Here is a 21896-nt window from a genome sequence, read left to right as displayed (position 1 = left end):
GTGTCGGGCCTGTTATTAACAACAGATCATGATTTCTACCACTTTAACAAGTCTAAATTCATGTATGCCACAATGTGACACACACAAACTATATGCCCGCATGCTAAGTAGTAAAGAAAGGAAAGCAAAGCCTACCCGTGTGAGGGGAAGGACGCTGATTCCCAGGCTTAGGTGGTTGACCTGAGACTTCCAGAGGAGGATGTGAAGCTAGAACATTTGCTTCATTTCTACTCTTTGTGACAAATGTTTTGACCAGATTTAACTGTTCAACTCTCTCAGTCTAGCGTGACGCCGAGGAAAAGGGCGGAAGATGGAGAATCGATGAGGTGTCCCGTCAGCGGTTCAGTTCCCGAAAAACACAAGAAATAAAAATAAGAAAAAATTGGGAAACGCGCGCACATACAGGATCAAAAGCTTAGTTGGGGTCAGTGCAACCCCTCTCAGACCTGCGGTTATTCATTCATTTTTAGCTAGCTTCACGCGGCATAGTCACATTTAGCTCACAGAAGGAGCGCCAAGCCGACAAATAAACAAAAGTAAACTGACCAATGACATTCAGGTTTAGAATGTACGTGCCCACGCCGACGCACACAGATGTACGCTACGTAGCTACACCAAAGACCACTTTTATTTCCCACCTACCCACAATTTTGTTAATAGCGAATGGAGAAAATAATAAAAAAAAGTACAATAATTATCATATTTTTTATTTTTTATTGTTTTTTGTTTGCTTGTTTTTACTCAAGGAACGCACAGTGCGTACTGGCGTGACGCACCTGTCAATATAAATATTAAAGAGTATCTAAGCCAATCAGAGACAAGCTTTGCAATCAGTCCAAATAGACCCTTTTCACAGTGACGTCAGACAATGGCCGCCATAACTCAAACCTGGGTATCTTTACTTCCGGTGTGATTTTGCCTTGGGAACCAAGCTGAAAAATTCCCGCATTCTCATAATCTTAAGGATATAATAAAAGGTAAGTTTAATAATAACAGCATTTAAGTGTTAGATAGCTGTTATTAATCATTGTAAAATCACCATTCTCTAACTGTGTATAAAATAAACAGCCTCCGATCGGAGAGTAAACCAGCTAGCAGCAGCTTTAGCCACATTTAGGAAAAAATAATACTCTCTGTCAGTGCTGTAACGTTTAGAGGTTCACTTTCTGTATTTTATAAAACAGTGTTTACGTGTTAGATAACCGTTATTAGTCATTGTCAATTTACCATTCTCCAACTGTATTCAAAGGAACCAGCCTCCGATCATGAGTAAACCAGCTAGCAGCAGCTTTAGCCACAGTTAGGAAACATATACACCGCCGCCTGTCAGTGATGTAACGTTTAGAGGTTCATTTTCTGTATTAATGGAAAATAAAGGACAGCTTCCAACAATGTTGTTTAGAATAGTATTTTAAATATTCTGGGGCTGATTATGTATCTCTGCTCATTTCCAAGCTCAAATGAGCAACTTCACGTTCAAACACAAGTCCCCCAAAAAACGCGACCGGTGAATCATTATTTTTTATGAGTTTAGAAAAATCAAGACAAAAGCCACAAATAACAGTTGGGCTTGACGACATTTCTGTTTTTCCAGCAACAAAATGCGCATCTCCATGCACTGTTCATGTTTCTGTCGCTGCTAACTGTCACAGAGTCTCTCCCAAAGACGCACAGAAGGAATAAAAATAAATACAAAAGAAAATATTAATGCGCAGTGATTTGGATAAATAACTTTAATCTGATTACTGGATTTGAAATACGAACTCGTTAGATTATTCGTTACCGAAAAAGTGGTCCGATTAGAGGAAGGCATTGCAAAGCAGCGGCGGCACCGGACATCTCTGCTTATAACAAACAAACCCCTATTTTATGGGATGAGTGGCAACTCCAGTCTATAATTTAAGAATCTGATCAAGATTAGAGCCTAAATCCTTCATAGTTTCCCGTTTCGGGGGATTTATAAACAGATTTTGAACCAGGTGAAGCTTAAATCAGGCCACTTGAGGAGTTCTGGGTACAACAGATTTAAAAAGGTCTTTTATATCTTAAATGCAAAATGTATATTTTTGTATAATTTAGGCTTAATTACTGCTGGTTTTTCAGCAAATGGCTATATTTATAGATAAATATTCCAGTTTACTAAATAAGCTTATTTCAATAATTGATTACCAACTGACATGATCATCAATCATTCCAGTGGGTTTGGCATCTGTGGCATTTCTGATATGGGTGACATGGGGCAACCACCCAGGATGGCATCCCAGGTGGGATGCCACCTAGGATGGCATCCCTAGGTGCCCAACCACGCTGGGTGGTTGGGCACCTTGGGCAACCACCCAGCATGGGGCAACCACCCCCACCTTGGGGGGCTCATGCTGCCTAGGGGGGCAGCGTGAGCATCCACCCCAAAGATGTCATATTTATCACTGTGAAGGTGCACATGCTGAATGCTTGATTTGTACAACGAAAAATAAAGAAATAAAAATGAAGCAGGTTTTCTTTTTCCAGATAGTTTCTTTATTTGAGTGTTTCCATCACTGTGTCCAGTTTTTGCAGCAGAAACAACTGTGTGTGTGTGTGTGTGTGTGTGTGTGTGTGTGTGTGTGTGTGTGTGTGTGTGTGTGTGTGTGAGAAACGGCTGTCGAGCTCAGTCAGGACAGGCTCCCCGTTCTCGGCGACCCTCCGGCTGGATGCAGCGGTGTTAGCGGAACGACTTCCGTCGGCTTTTGAGTTTTCACCTGTCGTCTCGTACGTACAAACTGTACACATACACTTTTACACACATCATATCATCATCATCATCATCATGTGAACAGAAGAGAAAGAAAAATTTTAAAACATATCAAACTGTGATACCAGCTTAGACAGCATGCTGAATGCAAGTACTGATTCAGTACACAAACGTACAGTGCATACGCACGACACACGTGCATACAAACGAGATCTCACACTTTGTCTTTTTTTTTTCTCTTTACACAGAACACATTTTATACAAAAATCTACTCTAAGCTTTTGAGTTTCTTCCTCTTCCGTAGACGCGCGTAGACGGACGGCTCAGTTGGACAAGCGTGCGGCTGACTGTTAACGCTGCGGCTTTTGACCCTTTACACAAACTCGGCCTTCTTTTTCTTCCATTCGTTTCTTTTTTAGGCCATTTACCTGAAACAGCAACATGACAACATGCCGTCAACGCAAGGAGGAAAAAAAAAAAGAAGTCACAGAAAACAAACAAACAAAACTTATTGGCATTCCATGTCGAAATTTTCATAAATTCATATTTTACTGCAGTAAATAACCTCACAGAAACTGTACATGTAAAAAAAAAAAAAAGAGAACTATTCGTATCCTGAAGGAATTTTTCATCTATGCTTTACTTTTTAAAAAAAATTCAATTAAAGTACTTAATGACTTCCTGTTTCCACGGGCTGTTAATGTGTAACACAGGAAGGTCAACTTTCTTTAATTCTGGCCACACGACGTACAAGGACACTGGTTTAGCCGCCAAACAGGAAGGTAAAGGAGAAAAGTGTCCATAGCAACTATTAGACACCATCTATATGCCAACCAGTTGTCAAACCTACTGCAACTGGTGATGGAAAAAAAAAAAAGAATGAATTTGTGTTAAAGCTCCTTCTAAAGTGGAGTAACCCAGACAGAGGAACCACCAATTACTGCTTCAAATAGTAAAATACTGTAGCAGCTAAAGATGAAAACACACCAGAGCTGAAGGGGAGCATCCTGCACATTCATTTCCTGGCATTAACATACAATCGGACAGGTTGAGCTGAAGCATGCCAAGACAGAGGGAAGAAAAAAAAAATGAAATAAGTCACTGGACTTCAGCAAGGGGTAGTTTTTTTTCCCCCTTGACTGCTGGAACACTTCAAAGTCAAAAGAACAAAATGGAAGACGTGTCATTAGCCTTTACAAAGGAAGATGGTGTGAAACTTTTTAACTGCTGCAGTATTGACTTTTGAAATCTCAAATGCGTAGGATACTCAGAATGGTCGGCGATTTGGGATCAGCTCTGAGGGGCCTTTTGTACGGATTTTGGGAACAAACCCTCTGGGTCAAGATCGTGTTTCAAAACATGTCAGAATCAACAGAGAACTGGATTACCAGACAAGAATCAACTTTCGCTCAGTCGCTAGCCCTAAATGAAGCAGTGAGTACTCGAGTCGAGAAAATGGAGTAATAATATGCAATGAGGAATAGTCAAAGATCGCCCTTTCTGAAAGAGCCGTCTACAGGCAGAAGAACTGTGACAAAGATTTCACAAAAATTTGGACTGTTCTTAATTTTGTTGGGGTGAGATTATTGTAATGCAATAAAAGAGAAATTTATCTGTTTTTACACAAACCCAGAGATGCCAATAACTGTTGAGCACTAGATAAAGGTAAAGAAAACAAACAAAAAAAACGGCAATAGCAGCAGCTTCACAAAAATCATTATAGCATCTTTTTGTCTTTTGTGTACAAAAACATGATCGACGACACAATTCAACAGACGCATAATGCATTTTGTTTTTCTTTTTTTCAAAGAGAATGCAAAACCGTAAACAAACCATCCGAATGCAAGATGTATAAAAATATATTTACTGGGTCATTCATTTCCCCTCTTTAACTGTGGAAGCCTTTTTTTAATAATAATAATAATAATAATAGTACCACTTTGACTACAACAATCTGACAAATAATAATTGGAATAACGTTAGAATACTGTCAGATGATAGTCTTCCATTTTTCCACAATTCTGGACAGAAACTGCATAATAAGACAACTTCCGTGCTGAAAATATTTGGTCTTGCGGAGGAGTGTTTGGGCGTGAGACGAAGTGTGCGCCCGTGTCCGGAAATGTTGCCTGGCGATGAATGCGGCTGTGCAAGCATGAAGACGGAAGTGGGGTTTGGAAAAAAAAAATTGAAATAAAATGAAAACAATAATAATAAAAAAAATAATCTAAAACTTCCCGGAGTTTTACTTCGTAATCAACAGCAAAAATGTTGGGATAAGACACTAACTGTCCATGATCTGAAAAGCAAGAGCAGACTTTCACAGCTTCTTTTCCCCTCTTCATGTCCTGAATTCAAGTGATAACTTCAGCAAGAACACAAATGTCTGTATTTCTAGCGGTTTTGCACGAGTCGTTTTTATTCGGTTTCGTCCTTGCGCAGGGTCTTGCTGCTGCGCGGAGGAACGGGGGCTCTGTGTTTACAGCCAGTCTGGCGTTCTCCCTCTCCATGCCTCTTCCCTTACATGCTCGTCACCTTTTCCTGATTGGGTTCCTCCTGGAGGTTATTCGTACTCCAGGAACTGTTTGTGATAAAACAAGAGGTACCTGAGGAGGAGAGGAGCGCAGGGTCAGAACCAAGCCTGATGTTAACGGTGGAGCCTGGATGAGGACCGCTTACCCTTCACTGTCAAGCACATCTTTGATGCTGGCCTTGGTGATAATGGCGTCGTCACACTTGAACCACTGGTCTTTGTGCTGCCGGATGAAGGTGGTGTAATGGCCGCTCTCTAGTGTCCCCTGGTGGTTCACCACGGCAAATAAACTGTACCTGGATCGAGGAAAGGGAAGAGAAAAGGGTAGTTTTGAAAGGATGTCGGTGCGTGATATTGGTGAAGATGTAATGTGATGACCATGTCCACATGTCCAATGGCTGTAATCATTCTTGTGATTATAAGAAATGTGGCCAAATCGTTTAAATAATCACTTTTCCTGCAATAAAACCAAATTTTAACTTTGCTTCTAAGTGGTCAAGACAACAAACAGAAATTTGACCAACTGCAGAGCGCAATGCGGTCGAGCTGCAACAAACATCAGCTCTCACAAAATCAGAAAGTTTAATAAAATGGAGAGACGGGCTAGAATTGATCTACGTTTCAGTTATTTTTAATCAAAAGCAGCTCTAAACAAAAGAGGGTTTAGGCTTCGTTTAAAGAATTCTGGAAAGTTTTCTGGAAGTTTGTCCCAGGTTAGAGGAGCATGAAAACTGAAAGCTGCCGTTTGGTTCTGATTCTGGAGATGCAGAGTAGATTTGAGAGGTTGGTACAAAAGCAACAGATCTTTAACGTAGCAGCAGCAACATTCTAAATCAGCAGGAGCCGTCTGATTGTTTTAGGCAGACCTTTCTACAAAACGTCAGAAAAAAAAGTGACAAATTGCTTATTTTTACTACAGAAACCAGGTTTGTGTCCATTGGTGTAAAGCTTACTTATTGTCATTGTTGAAAGCCTCCACGGTCTGCTGGTACTGCCCGTTCATCCTGCTCTCCTTACTGAAACACACACAAAAAAAAACACAGGTAAATGAATACATGCGTCCAGTGTTGTGGTACTCAAAGTTGGTCTTGGTCTTAAGACCGGTCTTAAGACCATTTTTTGATGGTCTCGGTCTCGTCTCGGACTCGACTGCATTTGGTCTCGGTCTTGTCTCGGTCTCGGGTGCTGAGGACTCGGCATTTTATTTCAAGACCAGTCAAGACCGCAACTGTGAAAATATCACTAAACGTACAGCATTCTGTCCACTTTATTTGTTAACATCTTTGTTTTCAGTGGATGCAAAACGCACCGATTAAAATCCAAGCAACTACCGTTTCTGTTACTCCCCCCTCCCCTCCCCTCCCCACCTTTTACTGTCCCTCCCCCTCCCCTCCCCACTTTCCACTCGCGCGCGGCGCTCCAGGACACGCGCAGTGGTTTCCTCTCAGCAGCAGAAAATGTTTGTCTAATCGTCAGTGATATAATAGCGCTGCATGAATAGTAAGAAATCTGATGGCCACAGCTAACTCGGCAGCGCTTCGCTTTCACAGACGGTGGGGACAACGTCTAACTTTTTTCATCACTTAGAAAAGTAGCTCAAAGAAGGTAAGCTCCGTTAACATGATGTTATCAAAGCTAGCTGTACAGAGACACATAAGCATTGTGATGAAAAATGTTATCACTCACTGTGCTGAATTATTGTGCGGAGGTGTTGACTGACTTGTCGCATATATAGGACAACGCTATGTCCAAAAGTCTGCAATATAGTGAGGTGACATTCAGAAACAGTCAATTCTTCTCCACGGCTCTTTACTTATTAGATAGGACTGGAGTGTCACTGAGAGCCGTTGTTCTATCAGATAGCCATACGCTGTCAGGATAGCATACATGCATTAAGCATTAAGAAATCCGACCGTCAGAGGAGTTGTCAGTTCACCATACGCAGCAAGTTATGATGAACATAAGTCATTAAATTGTTTTCAATGATAACTATATAGATATACATGTGTTGTCATGGTTTCAAACTGTATTTAAAGCATGGTCTGGCTGCAGCTGGAGTCAGCTACAACACACGCCCGTGTAAAACTCACTTAACCGCTAAGTCAGGATGCCATACAACTGTTAATAACAAAGTGTATGACGATCTACGTCATGATTCTATGTTGCTGATTAAATAAAATCATATGGTAATGACAGCGTATGCATATCTGAGCTAGGCGTACGACTATCTGACATAGATGCAGTGAGTACCATGCCAGCGCATGCGCATTAAGTCCGACCGTCAGTGTAGTTGTCAGTATACGCAACAAGTTATGACGAAAATAAGTAATTAAATTGTTTATAATATGACATAATGTGATAACTAGATGGATATACATGCATTTCGTGGTTTCAAAGTGTGTTTAAAGCAGGTCTGGCTGCAGCTGGATGCCATACAACTGTTAATAAGCAAGTGTATGATGATCTACGTCATGATTCTATGTTGCTGATTAAATAAAATCATATGGTAATGACAGCGTATGCATGTCTGAGCTAGGCGTACGACTATCTGACAACGTATGCTGATCTGACAGAACACCGTGATCTGACCTGACAGAACACCCGTTCTTTGTTCTTGTAATGCTCTGTGTACACTGCATTATTATTTTATTTTATTATGTACGTTAATATTTAAATTAACAAATAACTAAAACACAAGAACGAAAGAGCACGCAGAGCATGCACATTGCTCTTTGATTGTTTTTGTTCAAAGTGGCAACTGTAATGTCTGCCATGGTGTCAGACTACCTGGCTTCATGTACTGGGATAGAGAGTGAAAACAGTCACGGTGAGCGCCTTCTGTTTGGTTACTTCTTGCTTGTTGCTCCTTGGTCAGTGTTCATAGTTGAACGTTATTTACCGTCAGGGCATTGCCTCAATTGCTATGTTTAATGGTGCAGACAGTGGTGGTTTCTGACATGAGCAATATGGGCAAATGCCCAGGGCAATGTTTTTAGGGATGGCACGAGACCATCACACTTTTTAGCACATAAATGGAATATTTAATATTGGTAAAATGTATTAAGTATTTAATATCTATGTGTTTTATGGTAATATGGATCTTTCAGATTATTTTGAGAAGCAATTTCGATCATATTTTACATTTTATTGTGTCATGTAGCGCGGGCCGCTGGTCTTGGTCTTGACTCGGTCTCGGACCCCAAAAGTCTTGGTCTTGTCTCGGTCTCGATACACTCTGGTCTTGGTCTTGTCTTGGTCTCGGGTTAGGTGGTCTTGAACACAACACTGCATGCGTCACATTAAAGTTACAAACAATGCGTGGGCCGCATCAGTAAACACATCAGACTTACAGTCTGAAGGATGTGAGTTCCAGCCTCACACAGGGAACCATTTACAGCAGGTTACAATAAAATAGTTTTTGGAAGTTGTCTTATGTTTTTTTGGCTGGATTAGGACTATTTTGCACCGCTGAATCCAAAAATGACATCCATTTTCCTCAATCAGGTAAGGTTTTTATTCTAATTTGATTTAGAGAAATCTGATCTTCTGACTAGATTGATGTTAATTTCCTTTAATATTTCTCATCCAAAAGAGGTTTTAGGAGAAAAAAAATGTTTTATAACAGAGTGTATTAGTTAAATCCTACAAACTTGGATTTTTGGACTTCTAAGGGTAAGTTGATCAAGTTAAAAGGTGATTCGTTTTACTCTGTCATGTCCAGACTGACCACAACTCTTTTTATTTCCACTCACCTGGAGGCCATGAAGGGGGTCATGTCCAGCTCCAGTGGGAACGAGACGTAAGTAGTGATCTTCCTCCGTAGTTTGGCTGAATGTTCAAATCTCTGACACACACACACACACACACACACACACACACACACATACACACGCTGTGGTTTATCGACACAATCATTAAAAAAAAATAATAAAAAAAAGGAAAACTGCTTTACTTTAAGGTGAAAGCAGGCCACAATAGGCAGCTTCTTCATGGTTAACTGCTTGGTGGATTCCTGGTAACTATGGCAACTGCTGCACTTGATCTTGGCGCTGCTGCCGAGGTGCTCCGGTCTGGTGAACCTGACCGGTGAGGATTTATTTACTTTTTTTTCCCCACCCAAATTTGCACAGCCGCCCAACTGGAGGCAAACACTTTGGATTTGGTGCCGTTACCTGCGCAGACAGTCCATAAGTGTTGTGGCTCCAGTGGCGTGACTCTCCCCGTTAAGTGCTGTCACGTCTCCTCCGGGGCTGAGGGGCCAGAAAGGCGTGGAGGATCCGGGTAAGTCCAGGCTGATGTCCCAGAACGGGTCTATGGTCGTCGAAACACCACTGAGGAGGAATTGGACAGATGTCAAGGAAATGTGACTTTACAGAGAATGACATACAGACGTGGACGACACGTCTGTATGTCATTTGTTAAAACTAAGACACAAAATGAGTCAAACTGGCCAAACAGAAGCAGGAGTGAGCAAAAACTAAAAATTAAAACAAAGGTGTTTGTTTACCTACATGATAAGAAAATGGAAAATGACAATAAACATCACGTCCCCAACTCTAAAGCTGGTCGACTAATTTAAAAACAAAATACAACAAATATCACGAGTTATGCACATCTCTTATTCATCAACCTGTACTAAATAACTTTTAAAGGTTAAAACATATTGGACTGGGACCCATCGGATGAGAGGAGGCAACCTCTTGGTAATGAGAGGCCTTTAACTAGGCCATCAGTTGAGACTGAACCAGCCCATAATGTGCCCTAAGTGGAAGAATTAGTTTATAGTTACTGATGAATTCCAGCTACATTCATGACCACTTTATTTTTATTTTACTCATTTACCTCAAATGCAACATCCTACCAATAATGTCATTTCCATATAATGTGCAGCTTAGATATCCATTTATTAAATCTACTAGCAGTTTAATCATTTATGAGGTACATGTAACATAGATAGAGGTTCTTTCAAATTAACCACTTTAACTGGTTGATTTATGCCGCCGGCCATTCAATCTGAAGAGAAGGTTTTTCTGCTGCCTCCTTGAACACCATGCATGTGCAGTCCGATCAGCTGAAGTTCATGTAATTTATTAAAGGTTGTCATAGTGAGAGAGCACAAAATGCTACTTTTAGGGTTTTATGTTGAAAAATGGTCTGAAAATATTTGAGTTTCAATTCAACAGAGCAACATTACAGCTTCATTTAAATATGACTAAATTATTATTTTAGCTGGGTTTCTCTTTTTTCTAATGTGTTTTACACATTCTTCTACAACCTGTGTGTAAAAGAAAAAAAAGAGAGAACGAACTTAGGAATGCCCCACAGAAAACAACCAAAGACTTCAATATGTTTGAAAGGAGTAACAGCCTCCAGAATCCACCAGGAGGAGCCAGAGAGCCACGTCTCAGGCATGCGGGCTTGTTGCTGCTGCAGTGTAGCGGCTCAGAGTGCAGATGTGAGTGATGAATAACAGGGTGGATCACAGGGAGACGGAGGTTTTATAGGCAGAGCTTCCACTTTTCATGCTTTTATCTCTTCACTCCGAGTCCCCAGCGAGGCGGGGCGAGGGCTCATGTTTTTTTACTCACACACATTACACACTACACACACACTTACTGGCACTCTTGGCAGGTGACGTCAGACTGCAGACCCCCTGTGAAGATTTGGTCAATGATGCAGTTACAGTGGTTTGGGTTGTTGGCTTTCTTCCCATTGTCGTCTGCAGAGACACACAGAAACGTTCGCCGTCGCTAAAAGCCACCTGGGCGTGACTTCGCAACCACACACTCCACCACACCCCTCATGATCTACCCACAGGGCATCTCTGTGTTCGTGTTTCACCTTTGCAGTGTCGGTGCAGCACGTCCAGCGCCGCGATGAGGAACTCGTGGGCGTCCTGCTGCTCGTAGCCGGCCAGGTGCCGGGCGTGGGTCCACACCAGGTGCAGCAGGCGGAACGGGATGTGAGGGGAGCGGTGGCCTGAGTAGAACTGAACGAGGGAAATGAGTCAACTTTCCTTTGGGTTGCCCCGTCTTGGTGAGGGCGAGGGGGAAAAATAAAAATAAGTCGTCACCTCCTGGAAGAGTTGGGACATCTCGCACACGAGGCACGAGTTGCTCTGCATCTCGCACTTGTGTCGGTCGGACAGGAAGAAGTCGCGCAGCAGCGGCGTGTGCGTCAGCGCCTGGACGATGCAGTTCATGAAGCAGGTGTTGCCCAGGTTGATCAGACCGCGCAGGCCTGCAAGTCAACGGCACCGGTCATCAATAAGAAAATCACTCTGACACACGGACAGGAAAGTGTGTATGAAACCTCAATTATGGGAACCTCAGACGTTTCCGTTTGGTGTCCAGTCAGAACCATAAACCTTCGTGTTTCACTGGGATGTTATGGGTTTCATGTCAAAAGGTTTTTGATTCTTGTTCAATTTTATTAACGTTGTTAACGTATAAAATGTAAGACCGCCTTTATTTCAGTTACACAGATCAATTACTCATTGAGCCATCAGGAATAAAATGCACTCAGCAGGAAGACTCAAGAATATAATCCATCTAATCTGACTGATCTTGAGTTTAGGCCTGTCAGTAATAAATTACGTTACTGCGATAAATGATAATAATGTTGTCTTGAAACCATTTTCAAGTAATATAATGGAAATGGCAAAAATAATGCAAGAACACATTCTCAATAGCTAATAAACTTTTAAATTCTAATAAAAATCTAACACTGGAAGTCAAAGACATTTGAAATATAAAAAAATAACAAAACAACAAATAAAATGAATTTTGACGTCTCTGTAGGCAAAACTGTCCTTCAGTAAAAAGACCAAAGCACCAGACTGAAGACATTTCATCCAGAAAGAGAGAAAAGAAGAAAAACGATAAATCATGCACATGGAAATGATCGAGTTCATTTTAATTTATCACGCGATTAATTCATTTGCTGCGACAGGCCTAGTTGAGCTGTTTTTCAAGAAACACGACCAATAAAACCATGGATCATTTCCATCCAGTACACAATTAAGCTTTACTTCGTAAAATCCCAATAAATCCATTGATGGTTGTAACTAAAAACATTGAGAGACACCATGTTTCTTTCTGCAGAGACAGAGGACAAAGCGTTTTCCCTGCCATGAGCCGACCGCTTGCTGACCGAGGCGAGGGAGGCGGGGGGATCAGGAGGTGGCGTTCTCACTGATGAGCAGCCAGGCCTGGAAATCCCACCATCATCCTCTAACGGTGCCAGTGATGCTAATGGCCCTGGGCAGATCATGGCAGGCCGCTGCGAGGTGTTAAAAGGTAACGCCAGGAGCGGTCAGCGTTGCACACGGCCGGACGGCTGCTGCTCTCCAACATTCACTGACGCTGCATCTTAATTACATTCCTGACGCGATACAAGGCCTCAAATATGCCAGCAATCTACACAATGCATCGTCTAATTCATTGAACACATCAGTGAAACGGCTCAATCCATCAGGTCCAACTGCTGCAGCAAAACCATAAAACCCCATAAATAAAACATTTCTGCTCTTTACGCCTCTGCTGATGTCCGATCTTGAAACAGAAGAGCTGGCAAAATGACAGAGACGGCAATCGGCTCCTGTGCTTTTTAGTGCGTGTGTGTGTGTGTGTGTGTGTGCAGAGGCACGAACCAATAGTACAGTTGGAGGTGATCCGCCTCCTCTTGGGATTGTGGCGCAGCAGTTCCAGCTCCCTCTTGGTTGGCTCCCACGTCGAGTACTTCTCCCCGATGCCTGCGGCGCAGAACGAAGACACCTTTTCAAAATACAGTTTTATTGAGTTATTGAGTTTTATTTCAGGACTTGTGGAGGCAGGGTGATTTGAAAAGCGCCTAGCGATGGCGCTGTTGGACAAAGCTGTGCAGTGTGGCAGCAAATACTTTGCAGAGCCACACTCTGTAGATTTTAGCGCCATTAGCTAGCTGGGCTACGTCTCCAGCAGCTTCGACACCACATGAGTGAACTGCAATTTTTAAGTAATAGCAACGATTCTCACTTGGATTTAAATCAGAATTTGACTAGGCCGTTCTGGAGGAAGATGACCCTGACATTAATGTTACTGTTCAATCTGTATTTTGTTCCATTTTCCTCATCAGTTCTGACCGGACTGCCAAATTCAACTGAATAGTGCTTTATATTCATCCCAAAGAGAGATGAATTGGTCCAACTCACATCCACACATCTTGCTGCATCCAGTAGGTGAGAATGGTGAGAAAGTCGGGTCAGGGATCTGATCCGTTCTCATTGAGCTTTTGCGATATTCATCAGTTGTAAAAACAATACCACGTTGTCACGGATACCCAGCTTAACAACTGTCCGAAAGTTAAAAAAATAAATAAATAAATAAGAGGACAAAATCCTTACAGCTGCACAGCATCCAAAACCAGGTAGAATTATTTTCGCCTCAACTACAAAAAATGATGAACAAAAAGGGAACAAATCAGAACTAAAGGAACTGCTATAACTGGGCCAACATGCTCCCACCATGAGTGACGTCATTCTAAAATCTAACATAGAAAATCATCCTCACACCCACAGCGTTTGGCATGTAGGTCTGAATGTCACAGCTGACCTTCTAAGAGCTTCCTCTACATGCAACTGATCGTGACGCACCGCTACGACAAAATAAAAGCAGCTCCTTTTGTGCGTGTTAAAATAAGGTCAAGCATTTATTTATACTATAAAGATGTATATACTAAAACATAAACAGAGTTTGAAATAAATTTAAATGTCATGAAATGTTAAAATGTACTTCATTTTGAAAAACCAACAATCTCAATTCCTGCCTGCATGGCTGTGAAACTAATGTTTGCTGTGCTGATTACAGGAGTGAAGCAAAATCAGATGAACAAATCTAACTTCCCAATTACTATGCGACTCAGGATGAATGGGTTCAATCACACTGAGATCCCATACAACAGGGATTCTTTTTCAAGAGGCTGCAAACTGTGGCATGGCGACAGAAGAGTTATGATTCCAGTTGGACAGCCTGGACGTGGCGTCACAGTGGCATACCTTGCATCTTCCAGGCTTTCCTCTGCTCCTCTTTGGCAATCTGCTCCATCTCTTTGTCATAAATGTAGTCTTGGCACATAAAGCAGTAAATTCCTCCGTACAGCAGGTCGATGGCTGAACACACAGAGACACAGACAGACAGAGCACAATGACAAAAACCAGAGGACACGCTGGGTTATTAGACTGTGAGGAAGAGGATGTCGGTGCAGTCTGTGTGAACCGCCTCAGATTACCAATCTACACCGCTTGGAAACATGAAGAAGAAGAACAAGAAGGAGCGTAAACTGAACTTCAAGAGTTCACACAACAACTCCTTTTTCCTCCTCTACAGTACGCAGCTACCCGCTTGATGTTGCCATAACAACCAGACTATGGGCCTCTCTCTCAACAGATATCCTCTGCAGGTATGGAAGTGGAAAAAAATGGAGCAAAACGAAGTAAAGGATGCGGGAAAGGAAGGATTTTAGAAAGATCTGAGAAGAAAAACGGTGCAAATAACCAAACTGCAACTTTTCTCTGTATCGAGAGGGTCACCGGGTAACCATGGGAACAGGAGGGCAATCGACGAGAGGATGGAAATGGGAGGGGAAAAAAAAAAAAAAAAAACATACGAGGAAACTAACAACATAAATGGCTGAGTTAAAAAGCGACAAACGAGGAGGGTTATTTAATAATTTCCGGTTTCGTCTGGTTCGTTAAGAGAGGCTTAATTACTTCGTCCCCACTCTGCTGAGATCTGTCCCTTTTCTCTGCTTTCTTTTCAACTATTTTTGTAGCATATAATTCAGCTGCCACCCTAATTATACTAACAATTAGGCTCAGTGGGAGGTGCATGTTTGAACACAGCAGGGAGTCTTCCTGAGCGGGCTGATAATGCAGTACAGGGAAGGAAAACAAAACAAAACAAACAAACAAAAAAATAACTACTAAATCTTTGTGTCTCAGTTTCTGCCAACCTCAGATTTTGTCTCGGCACCGTCAGCATTTGTCATTGTGGTAAAAAATTCACTCAGGGATGCCCCTGAAGAGATGCCCCCCTTGGCAGTGAGTCATCTCCGCCCACATCAGTTGCAGGGCAACAACAAATCAATTCGGCTAAAACGTGCTGGACAGCCTGACTACGATAACCCAAAACGTTTATCTTGATTTGAATAAAAACAGCTGTGAAAATTGAATATTTGACTCTTTTTTTAAATTAACATTTTCTGAAGTTTTTCACAATTGTGTTCAATTTTTAACCTCCATATAAGGATTATATAGTTCTGTTAGAATGTTGTATTTGCTAAAAAAAAAAAAAAAGTATCACCCGACGCACAGTATTGCACCAAGCAAAAAGAACAATTAAATGCAGCATTAGCATGAATATGACTGGTTATGTAGGGATAAGCAGTGACTTGTGAAAAGGAATACTAAATATTTCTGTTTCTTAATTGACTGTCTTTGGTTTCAAGCTGGTTGCAATGGACCAAATGCAACAAATTGATTGCAAATACGCTAAATATGCTCCTCCAAAGTCCAATATAAAAGTGGGAGACATGGACTTTGAATTTTATCCTAATATTTTGTGGTATTATTGCGATAATGATAAAAGAAAGTTACTTAAAAAAAACACATTGCTACTTTTTCAGGTAAATGTAAATTTACTGATATATACTGACACACAGTGGAGAAAAAAGTAAAAATAGCGTTTCCATTAATGTCACTTCTTTTTTCTGTTTTTTTTCAAAATTCGTATAAAAAATGTGATGAGAAAAGTGATATGAAATTTGAAAATTTTAATAAGAAAATTGCCAGTCCCAAGCCCAATAATAGTCAGAGAATGAAAGCTTTCAAAATTTTGGTTTTGTACAAAATATATGAGCTAAAACAATCAAGATGCACTAGAATCCAGATGTAGCAAGGTAAAAAAAAAAGAAAAAAAAAAAAAAAGAGTATCTAAAGACTGAAAACGGACATCACTTGAAATTGGAATTGTATCTGATGTGCAGCCAGTATTAAAAGTCGATGTTCGGTCAACAATTAGTTATTTTCTAAATAGCATCCAAGCAATCATTGGCTCACTGGAGCCTCTTCTGCTCAAATCTGGAGTCTGTTTCATTTAAAAACTCATTATTCAAGAGAGTCTGTTTCATAAAATGAAAAAAAAAAAAAAAAAGTAATTTTTGTCTCCATTACTCGCTGGGGGAACACACCATAGAAGTGACATCCAAAGCCTGACTGGTTCAATTTCTGAAATAAAGAGTTTCTGAAATAAAAATCTAATTTCGTTGTGATCTGGCTTCCTATCAACGGCACTTCTGAATGAAGGAGTCAGCTGTAAAAATATATATATAATAACATATTCCCTCCAAAGGGAAACAAATACAGCAGTGACATTCACCATCCCCCTTGAGGCTTATCTCCTTGTAGAAGGTGTTGCAATTATGTTGCACTAGCTTGCGTAAGAGCTCCTAACTATGTCGCCCTTAATAAAATGTCAATGTTCAAACACACAAAACTAAAAGCTCTTTTTAAATACAAACACACTCTGATGAACAGAAGATAAAACAGAGTTAAAAATAGGGAAACTAGAGCAGAATCAGAGCGGCGGTTCTTAATACGGTTCACTGCTCAGGGTAGCATCTTGTCAGGGGGGTACATGGCCTCTTATGGGGAGGCCATCGTCAACTACACCACTGATTTCCACTAAAAACTATTTCATTTAGAATTTAAATTAAAATTGGTAGATTTTCCACAATTTAATTGACGAATTTGTGTAAAAGACAAAAAAAAACAACAACTCAAGCTTGATTTCAGTACAATAAGATGAAAACGGAACAAAAAAAAAAACAAAACAAAAACAGGTGACTGAAAACTGACCACAATTTTGGCTGTCTGGAGAACCCAGTCTGGCGGGCCACCAGGCTTTACTTGCACTCCCACCAGGCTAAGTGCTGTTGGTTTATTTAATGATTTTTATAATAAACCAGGTTTGTAACCACCCTTCACTCAAAATGTTCTGTGAAGGGGTGCTGTGGTGGCGCAGGGGTTAAGCACAACCCACATAAGGAGGCCTTAGTCCTCGACACGGCCGTCACAGGTCCGAATCCCGGCTTGGTGACCTCTCTCTCTCTCATTACCTACGTTCCTGTCCTATCACTTTCAAATAAAGGCCACTAGAGCCTTTAAAAAAATTTCCAGTGAAGGCTCATTTTGGAGAACACTGCATCAATGGAAGTGTCAAATATCAAAGCCTTATGACAAGTTGCTAATATCAATAATGAGACATATATTAGCGCCCTGTTCTAAGCTGTAAATAACAGGATGCACCATTTTCTTGGTGCAAGTGCATTGACAGTCTGAACACAGAGTGCATGATGTGTGACTGCATGGGAAAAAAATATGTTGGCATAAATAACATGCAGTGACATTTTTATGCATAGTTTATCATTTTATGAGTGATCAGATTTTAGGGTATTTTGCCAAAGCAGTACACTGCCATAGGAGACACAATCTGAAGATCGATGATCTGTTCAAAAAAAAAAAAAAAAAAAACTTTACTGAAAATAGACGGCCCCGCCATTCTGCTCCTGTCCTAATCACACCCAGTTTATTTATAAAGTTTTGTATGACGTTCAACTCTACCTGTTGTTTTTGAATAAAAAACATCAGTAATCTTTAGCAGACAAAAAAAAGACGATATTTGATTATGAATACACAACCTACAGATAGATTACTTTTAAATAGTCCACTGCTGTATCTGCTTGGTTTTGGAAGTTTTACTTCCAAAATTTCCTGTCACCTTTCAACATTTTTAATAGGAAAACACAATGGGGAAACTGGTGCACTGCCCCAGTCCACCAGGGGGAAACCCTAATGCTAGAACCGCCACTGACTTTATCAAATGTGGTCTGTTTGTCCCAACATACTCAATTCCATACAACAGCAATGTTTAAAAAAGTAAATGGACACAAATTTGTGTTTGTGTGTGGTCATACCGAGGTTATGCCTTTTGCTCTTGGCATGTTCGTGGATGTGTTTTTTGGAGAAGCAGGCGAAGAAGACACAGTAGAGGCAGGAGTGGAGTCTGTTGAGGTGGGCTCCGCACATGTGGCAGATGCATGACTTGGCCTGCAGAGCGGAGAGAGGTGGGACAAATAATGTTCACCACATCTGCACAAAACATTTTGTTCTGTTTTTTTTAATGTATTGGGGTGAACCTTTGTGCCTATATGGCACAACCTATATGGCTCTTTATTCTACTTAATTTGTGACCAAATTTACTTCTGTTTTAAAAACAAATCACTATTATTCTCTTTTTTTGTTTTGGAAGAAGCTTATTAGATTGTCTGAAATATCTTGCAACTGTATTGATTACACATTGAGGGACAACAGATGAAAACTAGCCTTAACGGCTAACTGTAGCATGTCATGCACTGTTCCTTTTAAAATAAACAACAGAAAAACATCTTGAGCGTAAATACAGTGTATTCAAATTGGTATGAATTATTATTGTGCTACACATACATTCTGTTTGTCAGTGAAAAGAAGCAGGGTGGGGGGGGGGAGCATGCAGATGAAATGCTGGCATGCCTATGAGCCTGCATGGAAATGAGAAGAAATGCGGAATGCTGGAAACAGCAGGGAGGGCAAAATGAGAGGAACACGGATGAAGGAGGTATGGAAGGCAAGAAGAGAGAGAAAGTGAAATTTAAGCTTTTTGTGTGTTAATAACACGAGTGTTGCGTGGAGGGAGAGTAGGATCAATGAAAACAGATTCACGGCTGAGATGTGACACAACATAATAATGCCGCATAAGACACTGGAACTGAAATTGCGTAGCTTGGAAAAAAAAAAGAAAGAGAGAAAACAAAAAGATCGGCTGAACCCCCAAAGTGAAAACAGGAAGGAAAACTTGTTCAAAATGGAAAAAGTGGGTCATGGGGAAACCGAGGCTCGCTGATGCATGTTGGGATCAAAGGCTGTGGCTGCATCGTCTTACAGTGGGATGTCAGAAAATGTTGAAGAAATGATGCTGTGTATCTACAGATTCGCATTAGAGCTGGACCAGGGTTGCCAGGCCTGATGAGGGAGGACTATGTATCCTGATTGCCTGTTTCCTTGGGAAGAAAGGTATGACTGCAGCTCTTCGTGTATTCATACCTTTTAGCCGTTTTATCACATCACAAACACAAACTTCAATGTATTTTCCTGAGGTTTAAAGTGAGTGACCAACTAAAAAAAAGCACATAATTATGAATTGTTTCATCCCAAATCCAAAAATATTGATATCAGTATCAGCACTAGGATCGATACCTTTAGTTTCATTTACCCTCAATTTGTTTTTTTGTTGCATTATTTTCTCAGCTCTACCATATTTTTTTATTTTGATTTGCTTTCAAATTATATATTTTTGCACTTTACAAAGAAAAAAAATGCACACTAATTTTTTTCTATAGTTTATCATGCAAGTATGTTAAAGTACCTGTAACATTTATCTAAATTATGTCCTGTGTTTTATATAATGAAAAGAAGAAGCACTAAAACGCCTAAAGGTTATTAGTTTGACGATACATCATATTTAAATAATACATATCGGCACTGCTCTCGGTTTGACGTCAAAATATGCCGTATCGCACACCTCTAAATACTACCGTTTTTTTTAAATATATAAATTATTGGTTCAGTGTGTCTCGCAGCATGATTTCATTTGGATACTGTCCAATACCGTTTTTTCTAGCTAGAATAATTGACAGAAAATAAATACTGAGGTAAAATTATTTCAAATGTAGTGACACTACAGAGTTACTATCAAATAAGGGCGGTGCCAGGCTCCTCGCGTTAGAGGATGAGCATCAAGGAAGTACCACCACCCGCCCCCAGCAACATTCAATGAGAACATGCAAGCGCAGAATGGATGCAAACAGACACAGACCCCAGCCCACACTGCAGATGCGCACCAACACTACCAATAAAATCCTCACGTCTGTAAGGTTTGACGTCTAAGAAGTGACGAAAAGACAGAACCTCATCGATCATCTCGTAGCGAAATATTTGTAAGGCTAATTTACGCGGATGAAGAATGATTTATTGGTGAGGGTAGACGAGGGAAGGTTTGGTTCTTTCAAACCTGGCAGAATCCCCTCAGACGAGGAAATACCGCTGTGTACGCTGGTGGAAGGAAGTGGAGCCACAGCAGGCGCAGTGCCAACGCAAACAGATGCACATCAGCTCTCAGATCTAGTGTCCAGCCTAAGCTTCGATAGGAGCTAATGTTTGGAGTGACAAGTTTGTTTTAGTTTGAGCTACACGTTGTGTCAAAGAGCAGAAGCCTCTGAGGGTCGTTTTTATTTATTTGAAAGCATTTTTTTTTTCTTTTGGCATTAGATGTGCCTCATTTGGAAGGGCGGGGAACTCGTCAGACATTCAATACAAAGACAAAAAAAAACAGGTTGTGTCGCACAGTGGGACACTTGTCTCCCCTCCACTTGTTACCTTGCGTTTTCTGGTCTCGGCTGAACCGCTCCACACGAAACACTGATAAATAAGCCTCAGGTTCTGCTTCCAGTTGTCCACTTTGAAGCTGTTCACATGGGGGCAGCCTGCGGGACTCATGGCAGTCACAGCATCCGGCTTTCCGCCTCTTCCGAGCGACGAACCTGTTCACAAGCCGCCCCCTGCCGCCCCGGTCCGAACGGCTTTTTTCCCCCTTCCTTCCAGCTAGCTCGCCAGCTTCGTTTATCCAACGAATGCTGCGTACTGGCTAACTGGCCATGTCCCGGTAGCAGGAGCTGATGCACACGCAGCAGCCAACATGGAGGCGAATGTTTACACTGCGGCCTGTTTGCAATTTATCATTGACGCTATTAAAGCCAGGACTGCGCAGCACGTGAAGCTATTCAAATTCGCTCAATTACATGTTAGCGAGCTGGCTAAAGTTGGTTAGCACTGGAATTTCAACACAGCGACTGTCGTCAGGACCCTCCTTAATAATAGCGCCGAACCAACCAGAGCCGCGTTTTCAGTGTGATTGGCGTGTGCCAACGTTCGGCTTTTTTTCTTCCATGTCCCGCCTCTACGCAACGAGTCCTACGTCGTGATTGGTTGGCTTTCCCCGTGAACCATATCCGCTGCTTTGGAGCCGATTCCGTAACAGTCAACCGGATGGTGACCTGGGTGGAAATTATGAGGCTGCTTGGGAGGAGTGTTTTGCCGGCGGGAAACGTCAAGAGCCAACATGTCACTTTACTACGTTTCAAACCGAAGGTTACCACACTTTTTTAATGTAACTTCTTTTAATATACTGGCTCCCAGAACCAACTTTTCAAAGTTCTAATTGTTCACTTAAAAAAAAAATAATAGAAAAAAATCACTCTCCGATTTTATTTATTTGCATTTACCACAACATCCAAACACCGGTTAATTTCTACCTTAGTCATATGATCGAAGTGGCTGTCTGTCGCCCTTCTAGAAGGGACATCCAGGGTATGCCCCAGTTGGTGTATCGTTTGGAATGACATATAAACCCCACCAGTGAGCAAGCGCACAAAATTGCCCCGCCGGGTGAAAAATGGTGCGCACCCAATGAGAAGAGAGTCAACCTCAAAGTTACAACCAAG

The 21896-nt window shown here is 41.3% G+C and overlaps 1 protein-coding gene across 1 annotated transcript; it reads right to left on the bottom strand.

Annotated features, from left to right (window-relative positions):
- Positions 1 to 2494: 2494 nt before the first annotated feature.
- Positions 2495 to 21829, bottom strand: usp22 (ubiquitin specific peptidase 22). Its single transcript, XM_015011252.2, has 13 exons — positions 20773 to 21829; positions 18276 to 18408; positions 14299 to 14412; positions 12916 to 13017; positions 11338 to 11504; positions 11106 to 11253; positions 10881 to 10983; positions 9437 to 9595; positions 9217 to 9343; positions 9017 to 9108; positions 6218 to 6280; positions 5411 to 5560; positions 2495 to 5337 (listed from the first exon to the last, which is right to left on the bottom strand). The coding sequence occupies exons 1-13, from the start codon at positions 20890 to 20892 to the stop codon at positions 5295 to 5297; spliced, it is 1521 nt and encodes a 506-aa protein (XP_014866738.2). The 5' UTR covers positions 20893 to 21829; the 3' UTR covers positions 2495 to 5294.
- Positions 21830 to 21896: the final 67 nt, after the last annotated feature.

Source organism: Poecilia mexicana, unplaced genomic scaffold (genome assembly GCF_051168715.1).
Source record: "Poecilia mexicana isolate PSO_F unplaced genomic scaffold, ASM5116871v1 scaffold_19, whole genome shotgun sequence".
NCBI classification, from domain to species: domain Eukaryota; kingdom Metazoa; phylum Chordata; class Actinopteri; order Cyprinodontiformes; family Poeciliidae; genus Poecilia; species Poecilia mexicana.
This window is presented reverse-complemented; position numbering and strand designations above follow the sequence as displayed.

Excerpts from the sequence above, each read along its gene's own strand:
- usp22 (XM_015011252.2), bottom strand. The coding sequence starts at position 20,892 with ATGAGTCCCGCAGGCTGCCCCCATGTGAACAGCTTCAAAGTGGACAAC. Across the intron at positions 10,984-11,105 it reads GCTGCACCGACACTGCAAAG|ACGACAATGGGAAGAAAGCC; the intron begins GTGAAACACGAA and ends GTGTCTCTGCAG. Across the intron at positions 5,561-6,217 it reads GCTTTCAACAATGACAATAA|GTACAGTTTATTTGCCGTGG; the intron begins GTAAGCTTTACA and ends TCCTCGATCCAG.